Here is a 20528-nt window from a genome sequence, read left to right on the forward strand (position 1 = left end):
ATTTTTTTCTCTTTAGTAATAAAACAGTACCATATATACTCGAGTGTAAGCCGTCCCGAGTATAAGCCGAGGTACCTAATTTTACCTCCAAAAACTGGGAAAGCTTATTGACTCGAGTATAAGCCTAGGGTGAGAAATGCAGCAGCTTCTGGTAAGTTTCAATCAAAAAATTGAGGGTTTCTGCTCCCATTGGAGGTGCCAGCGTCTCGTTTTTGGATGCCGGCGACCATTCTTGGACGCCGGGAATATTCTTGGAGATTATTCTTGGACGTCTGCGACTATTCTTGGACATCGGCGACTATTCGACGCCGGCGACTATTCTTAGGCGCCGGCGACTATTCTTAGACGCCGGCAACCGTTTTGCGTTTGACCCGAGTATAAGCCGAGGTAGAGTTTTTCAGCATATTTTGGGGGCTGAAAAACTCGGCTTATACTCGAGTATATACGATACCTGGTTGCTGATCCAAACTAAGATATAATTAATCCTTATTGGAATCAAAAAACAGCCTATTGGGTCTATTTAATGTTTACATGATTTTCTTTGAGGCATAAGGTATAAAGATCCAAATGACAGAAAGCCCCAGATCCCGAGCATTCTGGATAACAGGTCCCATACCTGTACTTAAATATTTCTTACTTATCACATGACTCATTCAAACGTGCATACTATAAATATACTGTACAAACCTTTTTTTAAATGAAGATATTAGAAGTCACTTTTGCGTTCTCTAACCTTTATTAAAGAGCTGAACCTGTTGCCTTTGCCCTGTGTGGTCATAGAACACAGCTGTGACTTCTATTTTATTATCTTATAGTTCTTTAATACTTTGTATATTTGTACTGAGTGGTAAACAGGTAAAAGTTATATAATTAATGTAATGGTACTTGGTTCACATTTGAAAATCAGTCTGAGTGTGTGTATCTATGCTCTTGGGGTCTCCAGTTTCTTATGAACTACAATTCCAAGCAGTCCTTGAAAGACAGGCTTTAATGAAGCACACAAAAATAAATATGTTAATGGGAATGCTGGAAACCGTGTCCATGAGTAGTGATTTTTAATGAGGGGGATATGATGATATAAGCAATGCAGAGGGAACAAAGGTCAGTTAAACCTCAGTGATGTAACTCTTGCATACTAGCCCAATTTAATTAGGAGCACACCTTTACTGTTCCACCAGTTTCAGGTTAGCCCAAAGGACTTGTGCAAGAAAACAGTTTTCATTTTCTACAGCATAATGCTAAATAAACCAGCTTTCATGTGCAAATCTCTTAATCATGTAAAGTTATGCTTTATGAAAAAGAAATAAGTAGTTCAGCAGCAAAAATATTCCAATTTATTATCATTATCAAAGAAAAACACAGAACTTTAAAAATAATATATGTCTAGATTCTGGGTGATTTCTTTGCAATGACATTGCCTTTTTGATAAAAGGTCACCAAGTGAATTTATGCATTTTTTTAATGAACATTTAGGTAGGGAAAAACAAGTATGGGTTACACAATTTCCTGTATTGTAGTCTTGTATGTTAAGTGTCATTTTCTCATTAATCTGCATTGTCCATCTTACAGAGGATCAACCACTTAAAGCAATACCGACAATCAAGGAGGTGCTGCACTCCGAATATTTTTCTCTAAAAGCCCCTTTCAAAGCCGCACCCATTGATTTAATGTATTGGGGGCTGACACATTGAACATTTGTAAATCAACACATTTGTAACATTGTAAAGAACCACTGTCATAAATATAGGGGTGGTACAAATTGTATGTATAAATATTTAGGCAAAGTGGAGGGCCAAAACCTACCTACGGTTTTTCCTCTGTTCCTTGTACTATTCTGACTCTAATATTACCCGATATGACTGACATCTTCACACATTCACCCCCCCCCTTCCCTCCTTTTATCCTTCCTTCCACATAGTTACTTTTATTATCATTACTATTATTAGCAGGTAGCACGAGAAGTATCAACATTTTCTGCAGCATTGTACAGTACTTTACAGCATTTTATTGTTATATTTTATTGATAGTAATCACCACCTCTCTAAACTATGGACAGTTTTTTATTTTATGCTCTACTGTTTATATCTAAAATAAAGGCATGTGAGGTCCTATATATACCGTATATACTGTATTTCTGTGTATATTATACCTTTGTTTTAACTGACTCCTAGGTCATTTTAAAAAACTGACCCTCTTTTGTAGGGATGATTATAAATTTTTCGCAGGTATGGATTCACAACAAAATTCCATATTTTGCCATTAGCAAATTATTTCACTAATATTTGTATTGTTTTGAAATTTTAGCTCAGTGAGATAGAGCAGCAAGTCTAAAGCATCTGGTTTTAATTTATCCTTTATTTACATACCGCTATGGCATTCTCTATGAAGATTTTCGTTCATCATGGTCATAATAAACAATATCTAGCGTTTCTAGCAGAAATAAGTCTAAAGCAGCTGGACTGAAAAAGCAGCTTGCATTAATGTTGAAACATTTGCAAGAATACTCAGAAAAGTCCAGTTGTGTTAGACTTATTTCTACTAGCAAAGTGTATATCATGATTGAAAATCTTCAGAGACAATGCTATAGAAGTATGTAAATAAAGTAGGGCTATTGATTTTACCTTTTCATTATATATAATATATATTACAATTATCCTCAGACCAGCACTCCTTTTAAAAACTCAATTGTATTTGATACCATGCAATTGAGTTTTTAAAGGGAGTGCTGGTCTGAAGATAATTGGTGTATACAAAATTACCGTGCACCTCTCCGTTTGCAGAAGCTGTTTGTCTTGGAGTGCGGATACTCATTTGAAAGAATATATATATATATATATATATATATATATATATATATATATATATATATATATATATATATATAATTTTTTTCTTTTTTTTTTTTTTTTTTTTTTTCTTTAAGGGAAATGTTATATTATATTTAGGTTCAACAAGAACCAGACGAAAAATTTTTTGCTATTCTTTTGAAATAGTTTGTTTTTCTTTTATTATATTCATAGCGCAGATGGGAACTGACTTTTTATACATTTACTTCTCCCTCTGAAGTCAGCAAAAAGAACTATAATCACCTCCGTGTCATTGTGTCCATGTAGAACAGATAAGGCAAACTTTATACACTGGATTGCCTGTGGACTTACTTGCCTTTTGAAAAAGCAACTGTCTAAAGTGGCTTTGGGGCACTCTGGAGTCTGTTTTGCCATTTTTAATTCATTTGGTAGACAGTGATTTATTATTTTTGGGTAATAGCAGGTGTCATTCTGATTACCCATTTTTTAATTTTATCAAATATATTCCTCTTGAAATCTCTGTTTTATTTTTAAAATGTATTTTCCTTTCCATGGTCTGCCAAGTGGTTTTTAAGTTTAATAAGGCTCTCAACAACTATTTACAGGGAAGGTAAATGTTGAGACCAAAACCCTTGGGTTCCTGCCTTCTTTCATGCTGTCAATTTATTGACTATTGGTAAAATAAGGGGAGTGTTTATAAAAATGTGAAATTAGAACTCAACACAGAAAAACTCACTCACATTCTATTATTCCTATGGGATTTTTGAAAGCATGTTTATCAAATGGTGAACTCCATTGATAAATACGATTCTTAAACTCCAATAGGAATGGATAGAAAGTGAGTTTTTCTGTGGTGAATTCTAATCTTAAGTTTTGATAAATCTGCCATATTGTGTTTAAAAAATAAGTTGTATGAATTTGAGATACTGAGAACTGGCACTTAGGGGACTATTTACTAACATCGAAATTTCATTTTTTTCACATATGTCTAAAAATTTGTGTTTCTTTTCTATATTTCTATAACTAAAAATCTGAGATTTATAAGTGTAAAAAAATGAAAAATTTAACAAAATTCACCAGTAAAAGTTGCATTAATCCTATTGGACCTTTTATTAATCAACTCAGGCTTTTAGAGGTTTTCTGATTTTTTTTGCAGGGAATTGTCTGAAAAACTAGAGGTTTTCAACGTATTCATATTTTTTTGGATTGTTAACCTCTTTTTCCATTCCTGTTTTTTTAATTCTTGCTTTTTCAGTTTGGATATTTTTATTGAAAGTGAGCTAAAAACACTAATGTAGATGACATTCATACACAAAATCCTATTAATATGTCACTTGTGAATTACAGATATGTACTGATTTTCAAATCAAATCTTAGACAACATAAAGTAGCATCTACTGTATTTTATTTCTTAAAATAGGTTATTAAAGCCATCGAAGAAGGTTATCGATTGCCAGCACCAATGGATTGTCCTGCTGGTCTTCATCAACTAATGTTAGACTGCTGGCAAAAAGAACGCGGTGAAAGGCCTAAGTTTGAGCAAATTGTTGGTATTTTGGATAAAATGATACGGAACCCTAATAGCCTAAAGACTCCTATGGGGACCTGCAATAGGTAAAATTCTGCCAATATATTTCTTTATACGGTACTGTACTGTAATGGGTAGATTTATCAAAGGTCGAATTTTGAATTTAGGAAAAATTTCTTTTACTCTAATAAATTCAAATATACTCACAACTCGAATAGGAGGTTATTTAAGAAAAAACTTGAATATCTAAATTCGAAGGAATATTTACGAAACTAAAAACTCAAATCGAATTCGACTTAACTCGAATTGAGTTTTTTCTCTGAAAAAAACTTGAATGTCAGGAAGGCTATTAACATCTTCATATTGTTCACTGGACTTCTGCCATTGACTTCTACATGAACTCGGCAGATTTTAGGTGGCAAATAGTCGAATTCGAGATGTTCCCAGGGTCAAGGTATAATAAATCTCAAATTTAAAATCGAGTTTGGATTATTTCCAACTTATTTCCAATTTGTGAATTTTGACCAAAAATCCAACTCGAAAATTTTAATTAAAATTTACAATTCGAACCTTAGTAAATCTACCCCTAAAAGTTATTGGAGTGAAAGTGAGAACATTTTAGGGATTCAATGCTAAATGTAAAGTGATAAAATTGCTAACACATGGATATATAGCAAAGTATTATATATACGTGCTAAGTGTTCATACCTGCCACCATTCCAAGTTAAAAGGCAAAAAACATTTTGGGTAGAAATGTTTAGACTGGTATAATTTGGATTAATCTGACTTGTTGGATAGAGGTCAAAGTTTATTACAATTAATCCAAGGTAGAAGCACAACTCAAAATTTTAGGCACAAAATTCTAAGAGTAGCTAGGTTTGTTGTTTGGTGTTGTTAAGTGATGCCCAGAAGCTCCACAGCTTTCACGTTTCAACTGTGTACAGTGTTGGAACTGAAATTCTTTCTATAAAAAAAAAGTTGTCTTTTTATAATTGCTGTTGTCCTAATTTTGTAATTATTGTTTTACTGTACATTCAAGTGAGCATTTGACAGAAAAAAGGAAGTATGGTGAATTCTAAAAATTAAATATTATTATTATTATTATTATTAACATGTATTTATATAGCGCCAACATATTGCGTAGCACTGTAAAGTAAATGTGATTATACAACTAAATCACATGAATTATATACATAGAACATATGGAGTTACATGCATCACAATCAATACAAGTACAAAAGGTGAGGGAGGCCCTATGCATAGGCATACACTCTAAAGCAGGGATCCCCAACCTTTTGAACCTGTGAGCAACATTCAGAAGTAAAACGAGTTAGGGAGCAACACTAGCATGAAAAATGTTCTTGGGGTGCCAAATAAGGGCTGTGATTGGCAATTTGGTAGCCCCTATGTGGATTGTCAACCTACATTGAGGCTCTGTTTGACAGTACATCTGGTTTTTATACAACCAAAACTTGCCTCCAAGCCTGGAATTCAAAAATAAGCAACTGCTTTGAGGCCACTGGGAGCAACATCCAAGGGGATAGAGAGCAACATGTTGCTCACGAGCTACTGGTTGGGGATCACTGCTCTAAAGGGAGAGGAGTAATCCACAAGGTGTGGGTGTGGGCAAGATCGAATTAAGTGGGTGAGAAATGTGGTACTGTATGTGGTGTTGCGTTTGGTAGTTAAGCAGAGTGAGGGTAGGCTTCTCGGAAGAAGTGCGTTTTAATAGATTTTTTGAAAGCAGAAAGGTTGGCAGAAAGTCGGACAGACTGTGGGAGAGAGTTCCAGAGGAGGGGTGCAGCCCTTGCAAAGTCTTGAATGCGAGCATGTGAGGAGGTAATGAGAGAAGAGTTGAGTAGCAGGTCAGTAGAGGAGCGTAGTAAGTGCTTGGGTGAGTATATAGAGATGAGATATCATATGATAAATATCAGTAATTGCACTGAAGTGCAAAAGACATGACTGATGGAATCCCTAGAGCAATATCACATAGATAAAGAACCTGAACAAATATATGAAAAGACTAAAATTAACAACTGTGAGATAATGATGGAATCAGGTCAGCACTTTTCGTGTTCTTAAAGGAAAACTATACCCCCAAAATGAACACTTAAGCAACAGATAGTTCATATCATATTAAGTGGCATATTAAAGAATCTTATATTGCCCTTTTACATCTCTTGCCTTGAGCCACCATTTCGTGATGGTCTCTGTGCTGTCTCAGAGATCAACTGACCAGAAATATTTCAACTCTAAAGCTGGCCATAGATGCAAAGATCCGATCGTACGAATCATCGTACGATCGGACTTTCCCATCTCCCGACCCGCCACTAACCATTCAGATCAAAGTCTTACCAGTCAGATTAGTTAAAGAACAGATCAGCAATGTTCTGCCCCTGACAGCAATTGTACGATATCTATGTCCAACCAAAGCTAGTGACAGTCTCCCACTGAAAATCGTACGATCGGCAATACACGCAGAGATATTATCGGCAGCCGACAGAAATTTTCTAACCTGTCCGATCGACCAAACGACCGATCTCTCCACACACGGTTTGAAAATCGTACGAATCCTCGATTAGTACGATCAGATCTTTGCGTCTATGGCCAGCTTTACTGTATCAGGAAGAAGTGTGGAAGCAAAAGACACAACTCTGTCTGTTAATTGGCTCATGTGACCTAACATGTATGGTTTGTTGGTATGTTTGTGAGTACAGTGAATCCTACGATCTCAGGGGGGCGGCCCTTATTTTTTAAAATGGCAATTTTCTATTTATGATTACCCAATGGCACATACTACTAGAAAAGTATATTATTATGAAAATGGATTATTTACATGAAGCAGGATTTTACATATGAGCTGTTTTATGCAATATCTTTTTATAGAGACCTACATTGTTTGGGGGTATAGTTTTCCTTTAATGTAAAATCTATAAAGAGAAATAGGAAGCAAGCCATAATAGCACCATTGCAAAAATAGGTATGGGATCAAGAAAGCTTGGAACCTGGGGTTTTTCCGGATAACGGATCTTTCCGCAATTTGTTTTTTTTTTTATCCCTTAAGTCTACTAGAAAATCATGTAAACATTAAATAAACCCAAATAGGCTGGTTTTGCTTCCAATAAGGATTATATCTTAGTTAGGATCAAGTACAAGGTACTGTTTTACGTTTACAGAGAAAAAGATAATAGTTAAATAAAATTAAATTTGGATTATTTGGATAAAATAGAGTCTATAGGAGATGGCCTTTCCATAATTCAGAGCTTTTTGGATAATGGATTTCCCAATAAGGGATCCCATAGCAAGAAACATTGCTTTTTACACTTAACTTCCTATATAAATGCATAAAAAGATGCCACCGTATTATGTACACTCAACTCATAAACCCCCATATTTAATGAAAGGCAAAGACTTTTCATCTTGGATTATATAACCCTCAAAAAGTATTACAAAATGCATATAAAATACTTACATATGAGGTAATGAAAGATGCAAAGTTTGTTCAGGTCTAGTGATCGTACTGGTACAGCTGACTATTACATTATTAAATGCTAATTGTTGGTTGGTTTCTCTAAGTTACTAAGGGGCAGATTTACTAAGCTCGAGTGAGGGTTCGAAATTAAAAAAAGTTCGAATTTTGAAGTAAATTTTTGGGTACTTCGACCATCGAATAGGCTATATTCGACCATTCGACTTTGATTCGAATGATTTGAAGTAAAAATCTTTGACTATTCGACCATTCGATAATTGAAGTACTGTCTCTTTAAAAAAAACTTTGACTTCATACTTCGCCAAATAAAAGCTACCGAAGTGCAATGTTAGCCTATGGGGACCTTCCAAAGCACTTTTCTAAGTTTTTTTTGGTCGAATAAAAATCATTAGATTGATCGCTAAAAAAACGTTTGAATCAAACGATTTTTAGCGATTAATCGAATGATTTTTATTCGACCGCAGGATTGCCAAATTTGTTGAAAAAACTCAGAATTCGAAGTTTTTTAATTTGATGATTGAATTTCTACGTTTTTTGTACTTCGAAATTCGACCCTTGATAAATCTGCCCCTAAATGTGTAACTTCCCCACTTAACTGTCAAATGTCATGACATTGTATTCACAAGCAATTTCTTCTCAAAAGACGAGAGAATCTTGTGTCTTTATTGTATATTTCGAGAAATAATGCTACTACTAATACTGATTACTTTTTAATAGTTTTGAATCCAAAGAAATGGCTAGAAACCCTGTTCTCGCTAAAATGACAACCAGTGACTTAAAATATTTTTTAATTACTCAGACCTTCCAGCCCTCTTCTGGATCAGAATACCCTGGATTTTAATTCATTTTGCTCTGTGGGAGAATGGTTAGAAGCAATCAAGATGGAGAGATACAAAGAGAATTTCAGCTCATCAGGTTACAATTCCCTTGAGGCTGTCGCCAGGATGTCCATTGAGTAAGTTAAAAATATATGGTATTTGCATTTATAAATAATTGGTAGCATGCAGGTGCTTGTTGCTAGTATATAAATAGTGTATGTTGGTATTTAGAAACCACCTTCCAAGTCTATTGGCCCCAACAACTCTCTTTCAATACTCATTATTGTATGATAGGATGACATTGCCTTGGGGTACTAGTTTGTTAGGCACCCCAAACTAAATTTAATTGCTTACCCCATACTGGTTCTCCACTTAATTATACATTACACCAGCCTGGGGTAGTTTATAGCATGGTGGGTATCTACCATGTGCCTTCCATGTGTTCACAGCAATCCTCTACATTAAATGAGGATGGTGCATGCCAGACATTAGAATTTTCCCATTAGTGTAACTGGTTAGAGTAGTCATTTTTGCTTCTCCTCACATAAACAAAATAGTGTTATTAATGAGGGCTGTCTAGAAAGCAAATCACGGAAGAATCATGTCACATTCCAAATTAAATGTAAAGGGATTGTTGCTCATTTGTTTTTCGGGCACAAGAATGTTGTGTTATAGATTGTGTTTGAGAACTAAAGTGGGCAGAATTTTAAATAGAAATGCAATAATGTTGTCTCAGAACTTACAGACTGTGCCCATTTTCTGGTGAGCTTGCATTCCTTAGAGTATGTTACAAGAAGGATTTATGCAGAAATAATTCATGTTTCATTTGACCTTGGCAAAATATTTTCTTTTTATTAACCTAAATACTAACAAATTAGAAGTGATATCAGCAGGGTCAACATGCGCAGCAGGCCAGCTGGGAAGCAAATTGAGACAATGTAATTATATTGCAAAACGAATGAATTCAAATCGGCTGATCTTGCAAATGTGTATTGTGAAGAATATAGGGGTCAAATTAATTAGACCCCGAAACCAAAGTGACTTCTAGTATTTTGTTTATATAAATGCATTTATTCACATTCATCTACTAAAAGTATATAGAATATAGGTTTATTATAGAGGACTCTGAATTAGCTTGAAGACCAAAATAATGTTTTAATATGTGAATGTGTCTAATATGAATACAATTGTTTTATATTTTAAACAAGAATGCAGCAGATTTTAGAAACTGATTTTAAAAAAAAAATACCCATTCAGACACACTGCACAAGATAATATAGACTCAGAAGCATTGAATATCTCCTAAATATATAATTTAATATAATCACAACGGTCCTTCTTAAAGGAACATATACAGTACCCCTATTTTTTACATGAGCTCATTTAGTTGAGTTTATATAGAAATTATGTATAACCGCTATCCCAAAATATTAAAGAAATATAAAAGTATTTTAAATGGGTTGTATATTTTCCCTTTAATACATACAGTAATTGAATGTATTCTAATGTACTAGAATGTTTCTTGTGAGAGAAACAGTTAATGAGATTGTAGTTAAGATGAAAGTTATATTTCTATTAGGTTCTAGGGATGGGCGAATTTGACCCGTTTCGCTTCGCCAAAAATTAGCCGCCGGCGAAATGTCGCAGACGCCCATTAAAGTCTATAGGCTTCAAAAAAATTTTGTCGCGCGGCGAAACTGTTTTGACGCGCGTCTTTTTTTTGACGCACGCCGCCATACAAGTCTATGGGCGTCATTTTTTCGGCGAAACGAGGCGAAAAAATTCGCCCATCCCTGAGAAAACTAAATTTCAGATAAAACTACCTACACATAAGTGAATAAACATGTCAGTAGCATTTTCCAGGAAGCCCCTGCTAAGGATATATAGCAAGAAGATAAGATGGAGACACTCAATAAAGGGATATTGACAATGTTTTAAAAAATAATTTTCTATGTCATTGCCAGGTCTCTGTTTACTTGGGATGACATCTTTGATTTCTTCTAGCTTGTGAACTGCTTTTTACAGTTTTCTAACCATTTATCTCAACCCAGCACTCATTACATAACATACCCCAGCTCCCTTCCATGTCACATCAAGCTTTCTTCCAGTCTCTCTGCCATGAAATTGGGATTCAAAACATGCCTTTAACAGTTTACCCTTATCTATCCCATCATTCAACAATACACTATATACCACTGCCACCTGCTATGCAATACCAAAAACAAATTGCCTCTCATTCTATACTTTTCGATTGTAAGCCTAATGAGCAGGACCATTTTACCTCCTGACATCAGTCAGTATGTGTATCTCCGGTATTGTGGAATATGTTGGTGCTATATATATATATATATATATATATATATATATATATATATATATATATATGCAGGATTTGTGCTAGAGTTAGTTATTTTGTTAGATTTTGTTTGCACTGGAGTTGGTTATTTGAATGAGCTGTAATACATCTTCTAAGCAAAAGGAGTCGCCCTCTAAAAGATATTTTGGATCTAAGGGGCCGATTCACTAACTTCGAGTGAAGGATTCGAAGTAAAAAAACTTTGAATTTCGAAGTATTTTTTGGGCTACTTCGACCATCGAATGGGCTACTTCAACCTTTGACTACGACTACGACTTCGAATCGAAGGATTCGAACTAAAAATCTTTCGACTATTCGACCATTCGATAGTCGAAGTACTGTCTCTTTAAAAAAAACTTCGACCCCCTAGTTCGCCATCTAAAAGCTACCAAACTCAATGTTAGCCTATGGGGAAGGTCCCCATAGGCTTGGCTAACTTTTTTTGATCGAAGGATATTCCTTCGATCGTTGGATTTAAATCCTTCGAATCGTTCGATTCGAAGGATTTAATCGTTCGATCGAAGGAATAATCCTTTGATCGTACGATCGCACTATTTGCGCTAAATCCTTCAACTTCGATATTCAAAGTCGAAGGATTTAAATTCCCAGTCGAATATCGAGGGTTAATTAACCCTCGATATTCGACCCTTAGTGAATCAGCCCCTTACTGTCATGGAATATCTGACACCCAATTCCTGCATGAAAAGAGAATAAAGAGAAACAGATGCAGAGAATGGGAAAGTGAAGATTAACTTGATTATTTCAGAAACAGTTCTGAATTGGTTGTATTTAGAAAGTTCTTATTTCAGTATGATGAAGCTTATATTACATTTTCATTTCTGTGATAGTTCCCCTTTAACAATAATTGTGATGTAGTTAGGTTAGTCCAGCAAAGGAAGACAATCTTTTTAACTGTTAAAGGAAGACCTAGTTTAAAAGATGTAACATTTTTGTATTAATTTTGTTTATTTTGCTTCTTTCATGATTAAGTAAAGTATATACAGGTATAGGATCCCTTATCCGGAAACCCGATATCCAGAAAGTTCCGAATTACGGAATGGCTGTCTCCCATAGACTCCATTTTATTAATAAATACAAATTAATACAAATTTTTAAAAATGATTTCCTTTTTCTCTGTAATAATAAAACTGTAGTGTGTACTTGATCCAAACTTAGATATCATTAATGCTTATTGGATGCAAAAACAGCCTATTGGGTTTATTTATGTTTAAATGAATTTCTAGTATGGAAAGATCCATTATCCGGCAAACCCCAGGTCCCGAGCATTCTGGATAAAGGGTCCTATACCTGTAGTTTATTCTGCAAAGGGAGCCCTGTTTGTTTGCCTATATTTGTGCCATGATATCAGTGATCTGTAAAATCCCATAATCCCATAAGTAGAATTTAAAAAATGGGATTTTGTAAGGAGTAATTATGTTTTTCTCTCCTTAGTGATGTCAGCAGCTTAGGAATTACATTGGTTGGACACCAGAAGAAAATACTGAACAGTATTCAGACTATGAGAGCACAAATGTTTCAGTTACATGGAACGGGCATTCAAGTGTGATAGACAGGCCTCCCTTGATAGGGAGGTAAGACTATGAGACAACAGCACTGGCCTTCATCTCACTACACAAGAACTGCTGCTAGACTTTACTCAATTTCCTGAGTCTTCTTTACTATGGCTTTCTACAGTACAAATCAACTAGATCCTCAAGCACCTGTAGACTTGAACTCCCAAGTGCCACAAGATATAACCTGAAAGTGAACTGGATCATCCTGGTGTGGCAATGAAGACAGCAGTAAAACATTATACTACCTGAGCTCTCTAACCTCCTTTTTACCCAAAATGACTTTTTCAATTGTACTGTACATAAAGAATTTTAAAAAGAGTATATTTGTTGGAGAAAATCATGAGACTATTGGTAAATGCAGCAAAATTATTTGATCTGTGGTTTATGATCTCTCTCTCTTTTTTTATTTTTCTTGTGTTAGTCACTTAATGTTCCAATTTTCAGTGTAATAACGTTTCATTTCCCGAAAACTGGTAAACAGTTAATAGCATGGCTGAAGAAATATATAAAATCTGTTAGCATTGATTCATCTGACTGCACAATCCTTTAGACATTAGCAAATCACTTGCAAGTATATGAAACTTCTGCAGTTTATAACTTGTATGTTTTTTCTCCTGTTGTTTTCTAGAGATGTGCTGAATTTAAAGCAATAACCGGATTTGTGTGAAGTTTTCTCACACCCTAAATGCAGAATGTGTGTCAGAAACAACACTTTTCATGAATAAAAAGTGAGAGTTGATGCAATTCTCAGAATGAGCAGGGTCTTCTGAACTAGGTACAATATCACAAAATAATACTGAATGATATTACACTGTCCCTATGATATTTCAGTTCAACACACAACACAGTTATCTGGCATATAACAAACCTTTGACTGTCAGAAATAATTGCTATTAACATTATAGTTGACAAGCAATCAGATTTGAAAGAAATAGCCAAAGTATATTTTGTATGAGATGTTATAAAATGCAATCATATACGATTGTGTGCGTCCGCTTTTATATTAGCACTATGTATCAGGGTTAAAAGGGTAGCCATTTTGTTTTCCGTCAGAGAGTAATACATCTCATTGGACACACAGGAATATCTGCCTCTTGTATTTGTGTCCTTAAATTGTGAGAAACTGAAGTTTTATTAATTTTTTTGTCAGAAGCAATAATAAATTGTCTTTCTAGATATTCCCTTTGTGTATATCTTTAGAATAAGAGGTATTTGTAAAATAGGTTTAGACCATCAGTTACCCTTTATGTGGAATTGTTTACTTCCAAGCGGAATAGGGTTGTTTTAAAGAAAGATCCCAGGGATCTGTCAGAATCCGGTCTTCTTTGATAATGTGGGCATCCACATCTATTGTAAATGTTTCCTTGTAAAGTTTGTAAATTTATTTATACTGTCTTGTTTTGTACACGCATTTCTCTGTAGTGAGCTCTGAATACAATGCACTATATTTTTCTATTTTACTCGCAGATGATCACAAAACAGGTATTTCAGTGCTTCATATGTATTTTATCACATAGGACCAAAGATGGCTGCATAATGGAGATTATTTTCTGCTTGTTTTCATTTCTGTTCATTTCAATCCCTGTAAATAGTTACTTTGCCTTTTGTTTTTTAATTTATTTTAACTAGTAGAAAACAATCATTTAAATAATGTTTCCTTTTGAAGAAAACGCAGAAAAAAATGCATTTACAAATACTCCCATGTCATAGACACTACCATTTGTAATCTTTGTACTAGACTGTAAATATATTTTTGGAACTATAACCGAGGCTTCTGGAGGATTATTTGTGCATTTCCTTGTTTCTTATTTTCAAGCTGTAATCCGTTTTTTTTTTAAAGGAATGTTATTTACCAATCCGTTTCTCAACATTTGAATAACACCTCAACAGATCCAGTCTTGCCCACTTTTAACATTAACCACATGATTGTATCTCTTTTCTAATATATTACTGTACAGAACATTACAAAGCTAGTCCTGAGAAGATGAGAAATTAAGTCTATTGTCCAAGGCAACAACACATTGATTCAGTAAGTCTGCACTAATTTCTAAAGATCCCAGCACTTGGGTGTACATTGGCTGCTATGTCCATCATGGACTGCATGTTGTAGCTCCGACCCTTCCCAGCTATAGTCAGGTTATCCCACTGGTGTCTAATAAAAGGGCAGCCAAGTTTGGGAGTTTTACTTTAAAAGCAGCAAGTAAGTTGCAGGTAAAACTTAGTCCCTTTGTAAAATGTAGAATGAAGCAATAGAATTCTTAATGAACCAGATAAAATTAAGCATAGGACTGGCCAGATATGGGATGACTTTGACGTAGTTGGCCAGCTTAAATATATTGCAATATATGGACAAACAATCCCTGTTTTGTTTAAAGGGTAAGGCATTTTATAGTAGCAGTATGCCCAAAATGTCTCTGTCTTAAATATATTGATAATGGGTTGAGTGCAGAGGACTCTTGTATTTGTCTATATGTATTTTGTGGTCACAGCCTCATTGCACCCCCGCCTAATGGTTTTAAAAATTAGTGGTGAGCACAACTTTCCCTTGTTTGTTATAGTTTATACAGGAGCAGTGACCAGCTACATGTTGTAGCTCCCACCCTTCCCAGCTATAGTCAGGTGATCCCACTGGTGTCTAATAAAAGGGCAGCCAAGTTTGGGAGTTTTACTTTGAAAGCAGGTAGTAAGTCTTAAATATATTGATAATGGGTTGAGTGCAGAGGACTCTTGTATTTGTCTAGATGCTTTAAAGTGCTCACCCACAGTGGGAACGCCTGCTGCCTCCTGTCGCTCCTCTCACCTCTGCCCCTGAGCACCGCTTCTCCACTTTCTTCATGTGCACCACTTCACGTCATCGCGGTTGGCGTGAAATTCTAATATTTAAAAGCGCAAAAACCTTATTCCCATTGTCCAACATAAAGGTCCTTTCCTAAATTCCTGGGTGCAATTTCTAACAGTTTTTTTCTGGTTTTGATCCTTACCTGTCCCTGACTTGTTAATCTACTGCCTGAAACTGACCCCTGCCTGGTTTTGACTATTCTCCGGATTCTGACTTGGTGCTGCGCTCTGAGACAAACAAATACTCTGAGTTTTGACCTTAGCCTGTGACCCCGACCTTGCAGCTGTTATCCGATTTGGTACCACATTTCCCATCTGGTATTGACCTTGTCTATTTTACACCTCGCTGACTGCTCCCACGTGCTTTCCGCATATGTTTGGTTCCCTAGTATGCTCAGAACGCTTTCCTTGGTCCCTTTCACATTAAGTCCTGGTGGCATCTGAGTAGCGGAGGCCTCCTCCCGAAGCCAAAGGCGGCTGCTATAGGCAGAAGAGTGAGTCATGAGCGGGCCCTTGAAGTTAGTTCTGTGTTCGGGATACCTTACATTACACCATGAGTGCAAGCGAGCCCTAAAAATAAACATCAGTTTTGAGGAGGTGTTACTTCCAAGATTCTGTTTTCTTATTGCACCTTCACCCACAAAGGACTTTAACCTACAGTATTGAGACACACAATGACACTTATTATTATTAATGCCACTAATTGACTAAGGATTAAAAAGAGTTGTGGTAAATGGAACATTTTCTAATTGGACCAGTGTTATTAGTGGAGTACCGCAGAGTTTCTCCTTCACCCTTTGCTTTATGGGGAATTTTTCTTTTCCCATAATGCAGTGTTTTTCCCAAAATTCCAGTGTCATTGAGGTTTGCAATGGAGCAATTCACTTGGCTCAACTGTTCTGCACCTAGCGCAGTAGTGGCCCATTTGTCAAAATTAGCTCCGAACTTTGTCATGCATGATCACTCTTTACAAGTACATTAGAGGACACTATAGACAACACTACAGACAAATAGCTGGGAATATTTTTTCCATAGTAAAGGACAAAGAACCAGAGGACACACCTTTAGACTACGGAACTTTCATTTGAAGCAGTGTGAGTGGTTCTTCACAGTGAGACATTGAAGAGGCTATTGTGATCAAGATCATTAGAACGTCCACAACAGTAATTTTACTTATACAGATATATGCACTGTGGGGTCATATGGAGGGATGGAAGACTTTTGTCTTTTTTTATCACTATCATTGTAAGAGTGAAGTGTGGTTGTGTTTTCAGATTTTATCTAAACCTACTTTTTTATATTGTCTTTTCTTTTTATGCTAATACGGGGTGGCATTTATAGTTTTTGGTACGGGTGCTCTGTTTCTGATAAATTGTAACTGTGTGAGCAAATGAATCAGCTACAATTTCAACCAATGTAAATATGTTTATAATTTCACTGATATAATATTTCTATATAAATGGAAACACGTTCTCTAAAAATCCTACTACTGTCTGCCCAAATTGAAACCTTAACCATGTGAGGATTGAAACCTTAACCTTGTAAATTCAAAGCGAGTGTGGGAGCTGGTAAGCGAGTGTTGCATGTGAATTAAGTGTTAAGCAGCGTTAACAACCTTAAGGCGTGGTGTTTGCTGTGCATGCTGGGAGTGCTGGGTGCAAGAAGGGAGTAAGTGCAAATAACTGATTGCTGTGTGTTCTGTGAGCTATCTGACTGAGACAAACAGCTTTTTCTTTTCTCTGTTTGGGGTAAACTCGTAGCTACATTGAGTGCATTTATTTTCTTTTTGTGTTTTAGCTTTAGAGTTTTTAAGGGGAACATTTTTAAAAAAAAAAAAAAAGTTAATAAGGGGTTATTTTACTGCTGGTAGCAAATAGCATTTTTTCCCTCTTTCTTCTAATTAAGGGGGAGGAGTTAATCAGTTGAATTCTGATCAGGCTTTGTGTGCTCTGGTTGAAACCTTAACCTTGTTAATTCAAAGCGAGTGTTGCATGTGATCTAAGTGTTGCATGTGAATTAAGTGTTAAGCAGCGTTTAAAACCGAAAAGGCGTTTGTGAGGAATTGCATTTGGGAGACTGTAAGTACCCAGTGTAAATATGAGTGCAAGTGGGTTTGCTGGTATCACTCATTGTGTGTTTTGTCATATGTATGTGGTGTTGGAGCAGCAGTTCCATGCAGTATTTACATGTGAGAGATGTCGGTGGGTTTTCATCTTGGAATCTGAACTTCAGACTCTAAGGGGTGAACTTGCAGCACTGAGAGCAGCGGCAAACGAGGGGAAGGAAAGGAGGCTCGCAGAGCAACCACTGGCAGGGGCTAGTGGAGTGGGGGAGGAGAAGGGGCAGTGGAGGCTAATGAGGGAGTAAGGTTTGTGACAGTCAGGAGGGGAAGTAGGGGACAGAAAGGTAGGGGGGCTGGTCCACAGCTTAAGATGGCTTAAGATGCTGGGGAGGAAAACTCTGAACTGGTGACTCTCAGAGCACCCTGGGAGGCAGAGTCTGTAATACGGGTGGTGGGGGGAGTGCAAGGAAGGAAAGGCAGGTTATAGTTATAGGGGATTCAATTATTAGAAAGGTGGATAGGGTAATCTGTCGTAAGGCCCCTACATGCCGAACAGTCTGCTAGCGTTCGGCATGTGGTGGAACGAGTGGACAGTTTATTGGGAGGGGCTGGGGAAGACCCAGCGGTCTTGGTACACATAGGTACCAATGACAAAGTTAGAGGAGGTGGTGAAGTCCTCAAGAACAATTTTAAAAAACTAGGTGTAAAGTTGAGGGCGAGGACTTCCAAGGTAATTTTCTCAGAGATATTACCTGAGCCACGAGCAACGCTAAGGAGACAGCGGGAGCGTAGGGAGATTAATGAGTGGCTGAGAGATTGGTGTAGGGAGGAGGGTTTTGGGTTTTTGGAGAACTGGGCTGATTTCTCAGTCGGCTACAGGTTCTTTGCTAGGGATGAGCTGCACCTCAATGATGATGGTGCAGCTGTTTTGGGAGAGAAGGTGGCTAGAGGGTTGGAGATTTTAAACTAGGTGTGGGGGGGGAGGGTCCAGTAAAAGATTCAGTGTAAGACAGGTTAGATGAGATAGTGGGCAAAGAAAGGGAAAATGGGGGAGTAGATTTGGCTGGGGGTACTGTTAAGGATAGGGAGGACCACATGTCATATGTTCAATATGGTACCAGTATTAAATGCATGTTTGCAAATGCAAGGAGTCTGACTTAGGATATGATTCATAAAGCTTTAATAAAAATTAATGTAAACAAGGCTCCAGGGCCTGATGGCATACACCCTCGGGTTCTAAGAGAGCTTAGTTCGGTTTTAGACCAGCCCCTATTTCTGATTTTCTCAGATTCACTTTCATCTGGTATGGTGCCTATGGACTGGAGGAAAGCTGATGTTATTCCAATATTTAAAAAGGGATTACGATCTCAGCCTGGCAATTATAGGCCAGTAAGCGTGACATCTATGGTGGGCAAATTATTTGAAGGCTTGTTAAGGGATCACATTCAAAATTTTGTCCTAATAAATGGCATTATTAGCAGCAATCATGTGATTGCTTTTTATGATGAGGTAAGATGCTGGACAGTGGGGGGGCAGTAGATCTATTTGGATTTTGCCAAAGCGTTTGATACTGTGCCCCACAAACTAAGGTCTGTTGGGCTTAATGAAATTGTTTGCACATGGATAGGAAACTGGCTACAGGATCGGGTACAGAGGGTGGTTGTTAATGGTACATTCTCTACTTGGAGAGTAAGGTTCTTAGTGGGGTCCCCCAGGGCTTGGTATTAGGTCCAATTTTATTTAACTTGTTCATTAATGACTTAGGGGAGGGTGTTGTAAGTAATGTATCAGTGTTTGCAGATGACACAAAACTATCCAGCCCAATTAATTCCATCCAGGATGTGGCATCCTTGCAACATGATCTTGACAAACTGGCAATCTGGGCAGCTAAGTGGCAAATGAGATTCAGTGTTGATAAATGTAAAGTCATGCACCTGGGATGTAAAAATATCCAAGGCACTTATACCTAGTGATGGGCGAATTTATTCTCCAGGCGAAAATTTGCGGCGAATTTGCGTGATTTGCCGCCAGTGAATAAATTCGCCAAACGCCCGCGAAAATTTGCGGCAAAAATCCGCCAGCGTCAAAAACGGGCACCGGCGTAAAAAAACAGGCGCCGGCGTCAAAAACGAGATGCCGGCGCCGTTTCGCAAATTTTTAGCCGCTTCGCGAACTTCGCGTGAAATTAGCAAATTTTCCGGCGAAGCGAAATGGCGCAAATTCGCCCATCACTACTTATACCCTTAATGGAACTGTACTAGGCAAATCCATTATGGAAATTCCGATTAGAAGAAAAGAGGTTCCGCCTAAATATTCGGAATGTTTTTTTTACAGTGAGAGCTGAAAAGATGTGGAATTCTCTCCCTGAATCAGTGGTACAGGCTTATACATTAGATAGCTTTAAGAAGGGGTTGGATGGCTTTTTAGCAAGTGAGGGAATACAGGGTTATGGGAGATAGCTCATAGTACAAGTTGATCCAGGGACTAGTCCGATTGCCATTTTGAAATCAGGAAGGAATTTTTTCCCCCTCTGAGGCAAATTGGAGAGACTTCAGATGGGGTGTTTTGCCTACCTCTATATCAACTGGCAGTTAGGCAGATAAAAAAAAAGGTTGAACTTGATGGACGTGTGTCTTTTTTCAACCTTACTTACTATGTGTGTTACATATATGCCTTCAGGGTTTTTTCCCTTATCAACATGCCAAAGTGCTACCCATATGCCTGCATAATTTTTCTATGCAGAATGATGGCTGCCAGATTATCCAACCTTGTCTGTGCCCTGTATTGGGCAGCACCAAACCTAAATGCAAATGTGACAGAAATAGCACAAAGTATCTGTTTCATCTAAAGGACACACAAATCATTTTCAGGATATAAAAACATTTTAAATGAAGGCATAATAGAGTGATAGGGAGGGAAAAAAAATATTCCGTTGTGTATTTCAAGTATTTTTAACCAATAAAGCATAATGTGAGCACACTCCTCCAATAAAGACTAATTACTGTGTGCAAATTGAAATAAGGCTCACTAGTAAACAGGAGACAAATCAAGTAGA

The 20528-nt window shown here is 36.8% G+C and overlaps 1 protein-coding gene across 8 annotated transcripts in view; it reads left to right on the forward strand.

The window, feature by feature from the left end:
• The window catches only part of epha7.S (EPH receptor A7 S homeolog), a 147357-nt gene extending 133019 nt beyond the window's left edge, over positions 1–14338 (forward strand). For all 8 annotated transcript variants that reach the window (XM_018265430.2, XM_041564642.1, XM_041564641.1 and 5 more), the window contains 3 exons: positions 4228–4421; positions 8625–8780; positions 12452–14338. In XM_018265430.2, the coding sequence (XP_018120919.1) occupies positions 4228–4421; positions 8625–8780; positions 12452–12566 (465 nt within the window). In that variant the 3' untranslated portion in view covers positions 12567–14338. The remainder of the gene's footprint in view (positions 1–4227; positions 4422–8624; positions 8781–12451) is intronic.
• Positions 14339–20528: the final 6190 nt, after the last annotated feature.

This window comes from Xenopus laevis, chromosome 5S (genome assembly GCF_017654675.1).
Source record: "Xenopus laevis strain J_2021 chromosome 5S, Xenopus_laevis_v10.1, whole genome shotgun sequence".
Classification (NCBI taxonomy): domain Eukaryota; kingdom Metazoa; phylum Chordata; class Amphibia; order Anura; family Pipidae; genus Xenopus; species Xenopus laevis.